We start from the raw sequence: 14,898 nt of genomic DNA on the forward strand, positions 1-14,898 counted from the left end.
GAAAATGTTCAAAAAGTGAAATACCTTAGCAAACTCGCAACGCCACACATACCAAATTGCGGAATGTGGTATGCTGCAAGTCTCACCGTTTTTCCAGAATCGTCTGCTAAAAAAACATGTTCGGCTTCGGCATGTTGAGCAAAAACCACGTTTATGGAGTTAAAGAGTTCTGAATTTACCCTATAAAAACCTAAGGTATATAAAGGCAAAGGATATAATTTTAGTTATTTACTATTCTCGGGTCATATTGTTTGATCAGCAGTGTATGTGAATTTGTCGAGAAAATGTTAACTACGGTTAGAAATGAGCTGATGAGCAGCGATTGTAATACGGAATATTACCCTTTTGGAAACACGCGAGTTCGAAACGTGTTCAAGGATTTCTATTTAGGAGGGAAAATCTATAGTAACGTGAATAAAGTGACTAAGGTAAGGTATTTACTTTGTGACCAACTATTATCAATTTCTTGTATATCTTTAGACTTTATTGTTGAGGCAGTCACCAATTTACTCTCGACGTTTGTTATTTAGGTTCTCTTATTGGGTTGTGGTGATCTAAGAAATACCTTTCAAGCAACAACTTCCAAGAATCCTAAAAATTTAGAGATTCATCTCAATGATATTCATCCTTCTGTCTTGGCTCGAAATATCATAATTTTGAAAATTGAATCAGCACGTGATTTCAATCCTGACAATGATGAAGATTTTGGTTTTCTGTGGGATGTGTGGTACAATATTGATTGGACAGAAGAAACCAGGAAGAGGTTTCTTACTGTTGTAAAGGAATTGATGAATGAGAAATTACCGGATAATGTCTCAATTCCCAACAATAGTCACTTTGAAAAGTTTAAGAATTTGTGGAGCAACTGGCATTCTGTTTCCTCTAGGAACAAAACTGATGGTGAATCACTCATGAAAAAAATCTGGGGACAAAGGTAACTTTATTAAAAATAACTGAATAGGTTTATGAGTGGCATAAGACTAATACTTACATATTATTTATCAGGAATCAGTGCTTGTTGGACTTGTGGGAAGTCTTGTATCCAGGATATTAACAAGAAAAAGCAACATTAAAAAATTTTGATCTCTACACTACCTCAGTAAATGAACTGGCTGAACAGTTTCATAATCGTGAAGGGTTTACAGGATTGGCTCCTTGTGTTCAAAAAAAAATTTACAATGAAGTGCTCAAATGCTACAGAAATGGCAGTAGCCGCCTTCAAAATGACGACAAACTGGTGTGCGTCAACCCAACTATGCTGAATCCCGAGACCCATGATTGGAAACTCTTCTGCTTATTAACTCCGTTTGAAGGTTATCTGCCGATGGAAAAAGGAGAGCTGATAACTTCAGTTGAAGAAATCATGAACCAATCCTGCTCCAAAATACTCAAGAGATTGGTGTCTTCCTATCTCAGACGAATTGAAACAATCGAAATCGTTTTTCACTTGGAAGAAGCCATAAAACATTGCTATTCAGACGCAAACAAGTTTGACGTCATCGACTGCTCTAATTTCGTGGATCATGTTGGGTTAGCCAATATAGTTGTTGCATGCTGCCAAAAGTTGTCAGATAACCCGAATGCAGTTTTTTATACCGAAATAATGACTGACCGTCATCATTCGGCCAACACAATCGTCGAGACATCCCTTGGTGCCCCATTGAGTATGATTCCCACCATTTTCGGGTTAAGATTGGCTGACCATGTTGAATTAAGGGATTCTGCCGTAGATTACTTACGTTGCATCACCCTTCAAAGAGGACGCCCAGTGAATCTCTGCTGGCAAAAAGTACCACACTTTCAGAACATCAAATTGATTCCTTCTCCTGATTTAAGTCGATGCCTAACAAAGCTGGCCAAATTCTGCCATCTAACAACATTTCCAAAACCTGCCTCTCTAACAAGCAGTGCTGGAAGTGAAATCTACTACACTCCCCTAACATTCAACTATATTTTGGATTCAATGATCAAGAGACTGGGACATGATTTTTAGTTACCAGACATATGTCAGCTTGAAATCGCTCCCCAATTCAGACTGGCTCGAAAATTTCTGGAGGATTGGAAGAACGGGAAGAAAATGAAGAAATTTTCTGCTGGTTTTGTGTCCACAGTGAAGTCTGCAGTTAGCGAAAAATCTACCACTCTACTTCGGCTAGTTTTTGTCCGAAAAGCTTCTTATAAGCTTAATCCTGACTTATCCGGACCTGATGTTCATTTCATCGACAATTTCGAACTTGAATTGAAACATTCTTCAAAAGGAACAACAGTGGAGGCGGTGTCGTTTTTACTGGCTCATGATCATAGTTTCGATGATTCGTACGGAGCATTTATTTTCAATGCGTTGAATGGAACGCCACTCCTACTCTTAGAGTGTTTTGAATCGATGCGGGTAGAGGAATATAGTGTACCGTACCCGATTGAACAAAACAAATCTCAAATTTCGCTGGATCCTAAAGAAAAAATGTACATGAAGGTTGAAAGTTGTATCGAGTCAGAAGAACTGTACACTCTTAGGATGACCATTGAATGTAATGGAAATGTTTCAGGTGAATAATTTTACATTTCAAATGGGTATTGATGTTGTAAGTACCCATTTTTAATCTTTCCATTTTTACAGGATTGAAGATATCCACCAACGAGCAGGCCCCCTGCGAATCCTCCCATGACGTCACAGTTTCATTGACTCAACCCAACAAAATCAAACCGTTGTCCTTAACATTTCCATTTCCGATCCTTGCGAAAAATATTCAAGCGACGCTCCATCGAAAAAGTCAACATGTCGATTTGTTGGTGAAGAAATCTCTGCTGGAACCTTGGCCATGCGAGTTTCACACTAAAAAGTCTAAATGGATAATTGATGATTTAGTTCCCTGGAAAAACGAGTCACTCAAGTCTGAAAATGTGTTCAACAGTGTGGAACACCATCTGAGCAGCCAGTTTTTATCTAAGGATTTCGATGTAGACCATTATCTTGATTCGAAGAGTTCTGCTTTGGAAAGCTTGCGCTTTAAGCTTGTAGCATTGATGTTCGATAATTCTGAGTTTGTCAGTTACGGTCGAAATGACGATTGGTACCTGTTGAAACTCCATCGGCCACTTCTTACTTCACCAATGGGAAGCCCCATATTGCTGATTACTGCTCTCGATGATAACTATACAAAAAATATTTCGAAGAAAATATCTCTAAACCCAACTGTGCTTAAAGAAGTTATGGATCACTTTAAGATTTACGAGAAAGTTTTTCCACTTGGCACACCCAAGGACAAGTTGGATTTGGATGCCGAGACCGAAGAAGAGTTTCAATTGTTTCGTTTTCTCCTGCGTTTGAACTCAACTAGGTAATCGACTTACTAGCTTACTTAAAGTTCGTTCCTACATAACTGATTTTCTGCTTACACACTATTCAGAATCGAGCCCAGCAAATGGCAGAAGGAGAATATTCCTCTAGGAGGTAGCAGTCCTTGGCTTGCTACTTTCCTTTCGCCTCTCTACCTGGATTCTGTATCGACGGAAAGCATCAAGGATGAACCAGCTGACGAGAAGTGCTGTGCCGCTTGTAAGAAAATCCCTGAGAAGTTGAAGATTTGCAGTCGTTGCCGTTCCACTGTTTACTGCAGTGTCGAGTGTCAACATTCTCATTGGCCAATGCACAAACTCATTTGCAAGAAATTGTAATTTTGCCAAAACTTCATCCAGACTCTGATCAAGCAGCTTCATCCGTGAGTTTATTCTGAGTTATTGAATGGCCAGATAACTGATTGACCTGTTAAACTTAAAAATTCAGATATTGCTGTAATCAAAAGCATCGCTGCATTATTGATGAGCAAGTTTTTTTTTTTTTTTTATTTGTTTTTTGGGTTGGATTAGTTCATGAACAACTCTTGATGCATCATTTAAACTTTTTTGTATTGAAAATCAAGATTACATTTAATATTGTAACAATTTTAATATTTTAAAAAAAAAATTTTGATTTTTAAAAGTGCAGTAAATGCAAAATTTCCTCGAAATTTGCGTTCCGAACGTATCGAGCTTCCGTCAACGCCCTTTGGTATAATCTATTGGATTCCGAATAATACGGAATATATGTATTGTAACTTTATTTTTAGACGCGGAGCGCTATATGCTGCTGTAATGATCGGGAGAAGATCAAGTCTTATTATTAATTAACGCGTCTTATTGACGGAGAAATCCAATTCTCTTCTTCTTCTTCCCGTCCTTAAAACATTTGTTTTGATTCGATTGGTTCAGCAGCTAATAGTACCGCCGTTTTATCTGCTGTAATAGCGTAAGCGCATTTCCGCATTTCATAATGATTAAAAATAATCCGGTTGACATTCCTTTATTTACTTACACAATTCAAACAATGGTAAAGAAACCCGAATACGTATAATGCAACAGCTATGACCGGCCGTGTCTAGGTGGGGGGTTTATTAACTAGTGTAGTGTCTAGGTTTACGGACTCCAATAGCACTTTTTGCCGTTATTAGAGTGGTTCTGATTATGGGCTCCAATATCTTGACATTGGAGGAGTTTCGCTGACGTTGACGCTATCTTCATCCTTTGCCGTCTGGAGCGCTGTTACATCAAACGATAGCGTGGCGTTTTCCTTGCTCCGCCTTCGTTAACAATAGAAAAACGTTAGGTGTGAAATCATTTTCGTAGTCAAAACGCAGTAGGCGCCTAATATAGAAGCCATTTTCCTTGGTCGTGTTTGATTGTTATTCCAATCCAAGTTTTCTTAATTTACTTAACCTTAGACAAAAACAAAAATGATTAGTCCTACACGATGCCAACCCCTGGAAGATTTCCCTCTTTATTACCCATTTGGAAGCACTCGAGTTCGAAACGTTCTGAAATATTTCAAAGATCAAAGCTCTGGTGAGAAGACTAATAGTAAAACTACTCAGGTATTTTGTTTGACATGCTTTCAGTGTGGTCTTAGTCTTACCATGTTGACCGTAATTAATTTATCTAGGTTCTCTTTCTTGGATCTGGGGACATGAGGGAAACTCTTCAGGCAACAACAGCTGAGCATGTCCAAAATTTTCACTTCCATCTTAATGATAATTGTCCATCAATTGTGGCTCGCAACATCATGATCTTGAAAATTCTGTCAGCTCAAGGTTTTGATCCCAATAAGGAAGAAGATTTCAGCTTTCTGTGGGATGTTTGGTATAATACCGAGTGGTCAGAGATCACTAGAAAACGATTTCTCATTGTTTTAAATGATCTGTTGGATGAGAAGTTACCAGAAAATGTTATTGTTCCTGATCCAAACCATTACAAAAGTCTGAAGAAAATATGGAAAGTTTGGCACACTATTCTTCAAGAAGCCAATCAGATTCTGAAACGCTGTTGTGTGAAGCCAAGAAAAAGAGGTAACTCAATTTCAATTACATTCTTTAACTTATATCTAAATTGAAAACATTCACACTCTAGATCTGAACTTCTTGTGACATCACACGAATTTACCGTTAACCCCCCTCGCAATTCAGATGAAAAAATAACCCATGCCAAAGCTTATTCAAGAGCAGTAAACGAGATCACCCAGTATTTAATGAAGAGAAATGCGATTGGAGACCTGGAAGACTCTGTGGGGCGGATAATTGAGCAGGAATTTCAAGCGTTTTACAAAAGAGGCAACTGCCGATTCAAAAATGAATTGAAAACGGTGTGTATTAATCCGACGTTTCTAAATCCTGACACCGAGCAATGGCAAGTCCACTACTCATCGTGCCCTTTCCTTGGCTATCTTCCATTATCGCAAGAAGAACTAATAACGTCAGTCAAAGACAAAATTCTTCTACCCACCTGCCAGAAAATTCTGAAAAACACACTGGCTTCCTACCGAAGTCGTATTGCAGACATCCAAGTATTTTTCCACTTAGAAGATGCCCTGGAATTTTGTTTCACGGACGCAAACAAGTTTGACGTCATCGACTGTTCTAACCTCGTGGATCGTGTCGGACTTGCTAATCTCCTCAACGCTGCAAGTGGAAAATTGTCGAATAATCCGGGAGCCATTTTGTTTACTGTAAGTAGGGGTTGGACCGAATTCGCTCCTACTGTAGAGATGTACGTCGAGCATGTTCTTTGCTGCCCTTTGAGGATGATCCCAACGATTTATGGATTAAAACTGAATGAGCACGTGGAACTTGGATCTCGGTGTCCACCCAGTTTGCATTTTGCCGTCCCGGCAAATCTTTCTTGGCAGAAAGCAATTCCTTTTCAAAACGTTGTTATGTCTTCTTCCTCCACTTTGACGGATTTTTTGAACAAGCTGGCCCAGAAATGTTTTGTTGGCGAGCGCTTTCCAAACCCCAGTCAGGTTTTAAGTTACCAAATGGCATTGTCAGAGAGGCATCATTTCTCTCCGTTAACATTTCACTACATCGTCAGCTCCATGAGGCAGCGCCTTGGAGGAGATCACTGGATTAAATATGCTCTCCTATCGGAAATTTCTCCCCTTTTCAACATGACAAGACGTACATCGGAGGCCTGGGAAAAGGGCCTGGGAATTTTGAAGATGACAGCAGAAATACCCATCAACTCTATTAATAGAGATGCATTAAAGGTTTTAATTCCGCAATTGGGTTTAGCCACTTTTCGCTTGGCTCTTATGCCATGTAGTCCTTCTACAAGCCATTTTATTCACGGAATCACTCGCAAGTATACAAACATCACTTTTTCCGGTACTATTGGATCTTACATCATCGACAATTTCTCACTAGAAATTAACGAAAAAAGCGAGAAAATTGTCGCTACCTTTTTAATTGCGTCTGATCACAACCTTCCTGAAGTGTACAGTGGATACGTGATTGAAAGTGTGAATCATTGTCCTGTGCTCAGTTTCGGTTCTCTGAAATCCATGCACACTGAAAAGTTTCATCTTCCTTACCCGTTTTCTCGTCCAACACCTTCCCCTGTGTTTGTTCCCAGTCCTGGTGTATCGTTCATGAAAGTCGCCAGTTGTACCGAGTGCGAGCATCAATTTAAACTGAAGATAATCTTCAATTGCAACGAAACTGTTACAGGTAAACTTTTGTTGCGTATCGCTAAGCTAATAATTTAAATTCTTTTTCGTTCGATTTCAGGACTAACGCTTTCCACCGATCAATTACTACCGTGCAAGTCTGCACATCAAGTTACTCTATCTCTAAACCAGCCTTCCAAATCGAATTCTTTGACTTTGTCATTTCCTTATCCTATTCTTGTCCCTGGACTCAGCTGTACTCTTCATCTTAAAGACCGTTTTATTGACCTTATATTGAAGAAAGGATGGTGGGAGCCGTGGCCGGTTGAGTTCCAATCGAACGAAGAATGGAAATGGAATGTTGATTCTTTGAAACCTTGGAAAAATTATGTGAGCCGTTCCATTCCGGGAGTTGACTGCACCACGTTGAATTTCCATCTCCAATCGCAATTTATCTTGGATTTTAAATTGAACGATCCAAGACCAAGAGATGTATCTCCAGTCATAGAACCTTCCCACTGGAATTTAAGGGCTGAGCAATTGAACGAGAGAGAAGCTATGAATCGTCAACTACGGATTGGTGCATCTTGGTTTTAATCCACAAGCCCCTTCTCATATCTCCTCTTGGCAGTCCGATTCGATTGTTGACTGTGATTGACAAACAGATGGCTAATGTCCTTATGGAACAGAAAATGTTAAATGAGGAGACATACGCGAAGGGATACAATGGAATTATCGGCTGTATTACAGGAAAAACGGGCGAAATGATCTCTGTTGAACCCTACGAATTGCTGCTATGGAACTTGATTTTGAGACTCAACTCGACTAAAATCGTGCCCGGTTCAGAGCAAACAATACTCCTTCCTTCGGGAATGAACAGCTCTTGGTTGTTTGCTACCTTCATGTCTCCGCTTTACGCCTATGCTCCTGCTCATCCAAATAGTATCCGCGCGGTGTTGTCTACACTTGCCGACGAAAATCGCTGTGGAGCTTGCAAGAAAGACCCCCAAATTCCGAAGCGTTGCAGTCGCTGCCGTTCCATCGTTTATTGCAGTGTCGAGTGTCAGCGCAGTAATTGGCCGCAACACAAACTGCTGTGTAAACGCAACTAGTAAAAACAAACCAGCACATCCCAAGTCCGTTCTTGTTCAATTTTTCATTGTTAATTTTGCGGTAAATTTAATTTTCATACCACAATCTTATTGGAATGTTGATAAGCAAGTGTTTTGATTGTTGATGCCGACTGTTTTTTCATGGAAATTGGTTTAAATTGTTCAATTCAGAATAAAATTTTCATTCAGACAAAGAATCTCGTCGTTATTAACTCAATCACGGGGCCACAGCAACAGAATATGAATAACCCTACTTTTTGATGAGTAAAAATATAGTTTGAAGTTTAAAACGTTGTACAACTAAGTCCAATGCAGTAAATCAGATATTTTATTTTAAGTGGATTTTTTCTCAAATGTAAAAAGATTGGCCTAAATTAGCCCCGATCAATCGAAAATTTGCTGTCGTCAAGGGGAAGAAAAAGAGGAGGTTTGCAGCGCCACCGCAGCTTCAAATCGATCGTCTGCTTTACGTTTGTACAGTACTTTGCTTTGTTTCACAACTAGCAGCTAGCACTTGTTACTCGTTTCGCCATTGTTTTACACGTTAGTTTGTTCAGACAGCTCATAGCGAGCTTTAGCGAGGTATTTTATCTTGTTCGTGGTTAAATGCACATATTTTGTTTTCCATTTGTATGTTACCATAGCAAGGGAAGAGTTTTGTGTGAGGTATTTTTTTTTTCATGCCTTGTCTTAACTTTTCACATTTTCGTTGCAGCAAAAATGTTGAGAACCCCAGTGCGTCGATCTGTGGTTGAAAATTACCCATTGTATTATCCTTTTGGAATTACTCGTTTCCGCAACATTTTGAAAGATTTGAACTGTGGAATTGGATTTAACGATGGCATAAAGGTAACTGACTGTGTAACCGAACACTGTTTTGTGCCATTCATGTCCTATTTTGTTTTTTAACCATCTTTAAATTGACTAGATGCTATTTCTTGGATGTGGTGACTTAAGAAACACACTTCAGGCAACAGCTAATGAAAATGCAAAAGGATTTCTCATCTCTCTCAACGACAATAATCCATCAATTTTGGCTCGAAACATAACAATTTTGAAAATCCTGTCAGATAAATCTTTTAATCCTGAAAAAGAAGAGGATTTGAGCTTTCTGTGGGATGTCTGGTATAATGCAGAATGGCCTGAGCTCACCAGAATAAGATTCTTGGTTGTCTTGAGGGATATCTTGGATGGACAATTACCAAAAAATGTTTCTGTTCCTGATAATAAACAACTGCAAAGTTTGAAACAAGTGTGGAGCTCTTGGTTAGCAACTTGTTCGGGAGATGAATCAAAATTGACATCATTCATGCAAGAAATCAAGAAAGAACGGTAAAGAAAATTTATTGGGTTTTACAGAACAGGTTATAGTGTCTTCAAGAGTTGAAATTGATTTCCTTATTGTTATAGGTCCACATTTGTCTGGAAAGAGTACAGCATTTGGATTGGAGGATTGCGTGACCTGGCACGTTCGAACAGCATTGACCACTTTTCTACAGCGGTGGACGAGATCGCTAAACATTTGCACGAGGACAATTTTGTTGGTATTGAAGAATTGCCTAATCCTGTGATGCAAAAGAATAGAGATGAAGTTCTTCGCTTCTTCGCAACTGGCAACTGTCGCCTTCAAAGCGAAACCGGAGTAGTTTGCGTGAATCCAACCATGCTCGACCCAACAACTCTTCGATGGGAAGTTCATTTCTTAATAACCCCTTTTGATGGTTACCTTCCGCTAACTAAAGAAGAGTTCGAAATTTCGGCCAACGACAACTTGCTAGTCCGATCGTGTCAGAAAATACTCAAGAAATTCGTTATTTCTTATCGAAGTCGCATTCGGGTAGTCAAAATTTCTGTGCACTTGGAGGATTTCTTGGAGTTCTGCTACGCCAACACAAATCAGTTCGACGTCATTGATTGTAGTAATCTTCCCGACCCGATTGGATTAGCCAACGTTATCAACGCTGCAACGTCAAGATTATCCGACAATGAACAATCTACTTTATTCACTCAATCTGTGAAATGGAAGGATGTAGGGGATACAGTGGAGAAATACGTCGAAGGATCTCTTTGCGTCCCTTTGAACATGGTCCCCACCATTTATGGATTGCGATTGGATAATCACGTGGAACTTGGAGCTTCAGCAATTCTCAACTTGCGACGTCGAAGAACACATCCGGTGAGCTTAAGATGGAAGAAAGCACCTTCCTTTCGGAACGTATCATTGGCTCCCTCGCCGTTGTTGGACCGTTGTTTGGATCAAATAGCAGACAAATGTTTTGATATTTTATTCCCTCGTCGTATGGTTAGGCCTCAACCCGGGGATAATTGTGGTATGATGCTGTACACTGCGCTAACGTATGACTATATAGTCAGCTCGATGATTCAACGCGTTGGAGGGGACAACTGGTTCAATGAAGAACGAAGATGCAAAGATTGGATATGTGGCTCATTTGATTTAGCGAAACGAACAACAAAAGCCTGGAAGAATGGTCGACCAGTTCTGAAGCTGACAGCCCATGCCGATATACCCTTCCGTCCTCTTAAGGGAACTCCAGTGCTTCGTTTGATTTTAATTCCTTGTTCAGTGTTCAACGAATCCATGGCATTCAAAGATAATTATGATCTGTCTGGCCCTGGGAACCATATGATCGATAACTTTCAGTTTGAAATTAAGAAGAATCGTAATGGAAAGGAAACAGTGTCACTTTCGTTTTTATTGGTTCCTGATCACGGTCTCGAAAAAAGCCACCTTGCTTTCCTTATGGATCTTTCGGATGGATTTCCGACTTATATATTCAAAGCTCTCAAGTTTATGCGGACTGAAACGTTTGTTGAACCACATCCGTTTGCCGCCAAAATCCCTGCCCATTCAGCTGCTTCTGTTACTGGGCAATCTTCAATGATGACTGTCAAAAGCTGTATCGAATCTGAAGATCAATATCTGCTGAGAATAGATATTTCATGCAGTGATAACGTCTCTGGTAAGTTTTTCTTGTGAATTAAAGAACTAATTTGCTTTGACGTTTTTATTTTGAATATTAGGTCTGGCCGTGTCGACGAATCAGAGAAAGCCATGCGACTCTGCTCATGAAATCACCGTTTCACTTAGTCAACCAAATGACTTGGAGCCTCTGAGTATGACGTTTCCCTTTCCGATCCTTGTTGATGGTGTTCGTGCTACGCTCCACCGCAAAGACCACTTCATTAATTTAGTTTTGAAGAAAGCTGTCCTTGAGCCATGGCCACATGAGTTTCAAGCAGAGCATACGAAATGGAATGCGGACCGATTGAACCTCTGGGCTGAGAAACAAGTGATGGTGGAGCATGACAGCGGAATTGCCCGTCCATCTTTATCTTCTTCTTGCATGAACTCGTCGATGCTTCATCTTTTGTGCCAGTTTAAACTTCCTCAGGTTGAGACGCCATCGTTATTGAAAAAAACTCCATTGAACCTAGTTCGTTGCATCATCAGAGGCATTTTTCAACGTTTCACTAGCCGCAAAGCAGCTCGCACAAACTTCGTGCGAATTTATCTAAAAGGGTTGTCTGCCGAAAATCCTGATTGGTACCTCCGAGTGCATAAACCGATTCGCACCTCTCCGGAGGGAAGCCCAATGCTTATCATCTCTGCTTTTGACAGTAAGCTTGCAAAAACCTTGGAAACTCAACAGGAAGCAAGCAAGCTCAAAGCTGGAAAGAATTTCTCTCGAGTTTTTTCCGTTCTGAAGCCCGAGGAAACCATGACGGTTGAAGCTGAAACCTCCGAAAGTTTAGAATTATTTCGCTACGTTTTAAGACTCAATTCGTAATAATCTATTATGTTTTTGAAAATACGTTTCTCCAATGTTAATAATTACCCTGTTTTTTGTTGTTATTCAGGTTGAAGATTTCACCAATTACTTGGCAAAAGTACAATCTTCACTTGGGAGAAGACAGTCCTTGGCTAGCCACTTTCCTTTCTCCACTCTATCTGGATTCTCCATCAATGTATGGTGATATTAACGAGGAGAGTTCCGAAAATGAGGATAGTGAAACATGTTGTCTCATGTAAGATACATTGTGTTGATGTCGTTGCGGTCCACCATTGGATATTTTGCAACATGGGATACCAACATGACTGATTTGTGCGTACACACAATTATTTTTATTTTAATATCACATGAAGTGTTTTTGATTTTTAACTTTGATTTTTCAATAATGAATATAATTCAATTGTTACTAAAGTAAATGAATGAAATTGATAAATAAACTTAGAAGTGGTTTTTCAGTTTTTGACTTTTATTTCAAAATTGATGAGCCTCCATCTTTATTTTCACTTCCTCATGTCACATGAAGTTTCCTTTTCTCTCTTTCCTCCTTATACATTGATCTACTGAAATAATCAACTATAACTTATCACTAAAACTTGTTACTTATTATTGTGGCAGGACTATTATAAACTAAAGTTTGTAAACACTACATTTCTTCAAACCATTTCTCATTAGAATTTCAACGGCCGGTAACGGTAACTTATTCGCCTGATGTCTGAGTCTGACGCTTGATGTAACTAGTTGGAATTTTACATTTTCGTGCCAAACAATTTCCTGTTTCTATAACACAGCCAGCTGTCAGAACTCAGAAGCATTACATGAAGTAGTCTGTATTACTTCATACATTAGCTTCAGGTACGTTTACTTTGCACCCTAAAACAAATTTTTTGGATGGTATAACTGTCAATAACGCATAACGGTGCCAACAGCCTAAAGCTGCTGTTGTTAACAGCAAAGTTCACTTGTCAGATTTTTGATAGTTTGCTTTTAAAAAATTGTTTAATTGTTAAAATTGTTAAATTTTAAAAGCCACCTAGTGACAGCCCTATTTTCGAATTGAAGGGTTGTTTTAGAAAGAAATATATTAATCTTGTTCTAAAACAACCCTAGAAAATATGATGTTTTTTATTTTCAGACTTTTGTAGGTGATGTGCTGTCTTGATTTATTTTTTGATGAAAAAAAAATTGGCAAACAAAAAACCCTTCCAAATTCGAAAAAAGGGCTGTCACTAGGTGGCTAAATATTTCAGTGTGTTTAGGGACTGAACTATTCAGTCCTAGTATGTTGGTAATGGGGGGGGGGGTCATCTAAGCTTTGAGACACGAGATACATTATACATACGACATGTCAACATTCCTCCCACCATTTCTTTTCTTTCGAGACGCGTTCCGAGAATGTTTACTCTCGTTATTGCGGGATAGTTTCTCTCCTGAAATTTGTCGTCATGAAAACGGTAAGTCCTGGTTTTTTACTTTCAGTTTATTATGTTTAAATTTATATTGTAGTCAATTTACGGGCAACATGGCCTTAGATTTATACTTGCCAATTCCATGTGGCCAGTACACTTTTTCAAAATGTCGTCTCTTGCTGCGTGTTGCACGTTTCGTCACATGTCACAGTACTTTAGAACAGTACAAGTAGTAAATTTCTGATAGAAATCGAGTTTTTTAAAATTACCAATTATCAAACATTTTGTAATCTGAAGCAACACATCAGTTGCATGACCTATTTTCTGAAATTAGATTTATTTCAGTCGAGAGATGAACTTGAATCAAGCTTGCGAAAACACCGATTTAGTTAATTATAATTTGAGAAGTTTCTTTTACTAATCTGATTTACTTTTTGACATTTTGGTGGAGATTTTTCTCAATGCGTATTGCCAAGTCAACAAGCTGCCTCTGATGTATCATGTTGCAAGATGAAAATGTACAGAAAACAGTAAATCTGAGATGGTAACATCTACTTGTAATAAGACGACTTCAGTGGGATGGCATTTTGCTTAAATTTTAGTCCATGAAAATGTTCTTTGCTTAGAGTTTACTTGTTGGGCATAAAATGTTTGATCTAGTAGACATTTGATTACTAACTGCTAAGAAACCTTTGTGAAAAGATTTTGATTAGCTTCGGAAGAGTTGCAATTTTTTTTATTTCATAAAATTTGTTTATTAACAGCTGAAATTCCCTTTTTTACATTTTCTGCAAATGTTACTGGTTTATTCATGTTCTTTTGCTTTGCAGGATTCCTTGGTTAGATAAAGTTTGAGCTGTTAATGGTGATGTCTGGTTTTGGCAGTCATTTTCTGTTTGAGAGATGCATTAAAAAGTTACATGAAAATGTGCTTGGTTAATGTTCTTTTGTTTTGTTAGATTCCTTGATCAGTTGGGTATTGAAGCTGTTAATGGTGGTGATATCTGGTGTGCAGTGGTGTGACAGTCATTTTCCGATTGAGATATGAACTGAAATGGATCTTCTGCAAACTTGCTGTTCAACATCATACTTCAATTTACCACGTTGGTGTCCATGCCTTGTTGAGCTGTTGTGTGAAAAATAGTCGGTATCGCCTGACTGCATCTTGTTGGTGTGTTCTTTTGCTACCTGTACCCATGTTGAGGTAATACTGGATTAATAGTTTTATTTATATTATTGAGTTGTAACTATATCTCCATTCTCGTTTCAGTGTAACCGTACGTCGCCGTTCCAGATCTGATCCATTGGTGAAGCTGAGGAGAAATTGCTGTAATTCAAGACTGAAATTATTTAGATTTAGACAAGTAAAAACACGCAAATCTATTGTCCCTTTTCCCTAAAAACAGAATGACCTCTGTTGGCTAGTTGTGTGAAAATGTTAAGATGGAATGGGAAATTGTAATGAGGTTTTCTATTTCCTATGAGAAAAAGTTAAACCACGAAAATATCGAGTCACTCTAACTTAACCGCCTCGGTGTCTCCATAACATTTCGCTATTGACTGTTCGAAAAAATAAATTATTGAAATCAAAATTA

General features: G+C 38.8%; 3 protein-coding genes and 1 long non-coding RNA gene across 7 annotated transcripts; all 4 read left to right on the plus strand.

Annotated features, from left to right (window-relative positions):
- The first annotated feature begins 72 nt into the window (after positions 1 to 72).
- Positions 73 to 3,968, plus strand: LOC124313053. 3 transcript variants are annotated; one of them, XM_046777746.1, is made up of 7 exons: positions 73 to 195; positions 263 to 428; positions 531 to 934; positions 1,006 to 2,546; positions 2,618 to 3,338; positions 3,408 to 3,719; positions 3,785 to 3,968. In XM_046777746.1, exons 4-6 carry the CDS (start codon positions 2,078 to 2,080, stop codon positions 3,673 to 3,675), a joined length of 1,458 nt encoding a protein of 485 aa, XP_046633702.1. In that variant the 5' UTR covers positions 73 to 195; positions 263 to 428; positions 531 to 934; positions 1,006 to 2,077; the 3' UTR covers positions 3,676 to 3,719; positions 3,785 to 3,968. The 3 variants fall into 3 exon arrangements, with proteins under 3 accessions (XP_046633702.1, XP_046633701.1, XP_046633700.1); XM_046777745.1 differs by having other exon boundaries at positions 260 to 428; positions 3,408 to 3,967; XM_046777744.1 differs by having other exon boundaries at positions 3,408 to 3,967.
- A 556-nt stretch (positions 3,969 to 4,524) lies between these two features.
- LOC124312913 lies at positions 4,525 to 8,273 on the plus strand. Its single transcript, XM_046777473.1, has 4 exons — positions 4,525 to 4,907; positions 4,976 to 5,378; positions 5,440 to 7,034; positions 7,095 to 8,273. Exons 2-4 carry the CDS (start codon positions 5,302 to 5,304, stop codon positions 7,568 to 7,570), a joined length of 2,148 nt encoding a protein of 715 aa, XP_046633429.1. The 5' UTR covers positions 4,525 to 4,907; positions 4,976 to 5,301; the 3' UTR covers positions 7,571 to 8,273.
- A 284-nt stretch (positions 8,274 to 8,557) lies between these two features.
- Positions 8,558 to 12,352, plus strand: LOC124312846. Of its 2 annotated transcripts, none has more exons than XM_046777347.1 (6): positions 8,558 to 8,667; positions 8,801 to 8,934; positions 9,014 to 9,417; positions 9,496 to 11,066; positions 11,128 to 11,890; positions 11,965 to 12,352. In XM_046777347.1, the coding sequence occupies exons 2-6, from the start codon at positions 8,806 to 8,808 to the stop codon at positions 12,134 to 12,136; spliced, it is 3,039 nt and encodes a 1,012-aa protein (XP_046633303.1). In that variant the 5' UTR covers positions 8,558 to 8,667; positions 8,801 to 8,805; the 3' UTR covers positions 12,137 to 12,352. The 2 variants fall into 2 exon arrangements, with proteins under 2 accessions (XP_046633303.1, XP_046633304.1); XM_046777348.1 differs by having other exon boundaries at positions 8,565 to 8,693.
- Positions 12,353 to 13,746: 1,394 nt separating this feature from the next.
- LOC124313561 lies at positions 13,747 to 14,887 on the plus strand. The gene is made up of 3 exons (XR_006910783.1): positions 13,747 to 13,847; positions 14,263 to 14,507; positions 14,574 to 14,887. It is a non-coding gene; the product is annotated as an uncharacterized LOC124313561 (long non-coding RNA).
- The last annotated feature ends 11 nt before the right edge of the window (positions 14,888 to 14,898 follow it).

Source organism: Daphnia pulicaria, chromosome 9 (assembly GCF_021234035.1).
Source record: "Daphnia pulicaria isolate SC F1-1A chromosome 9, SC_F0-13Bv2, whole genome shotgun sequence".
Lineage (NCBI taxonomy): Eukaryota > Metazoa > Arthropoda > Branchiopoda > Diplostraca > Daphniidae > Daphnia > Daphnia pulicaria.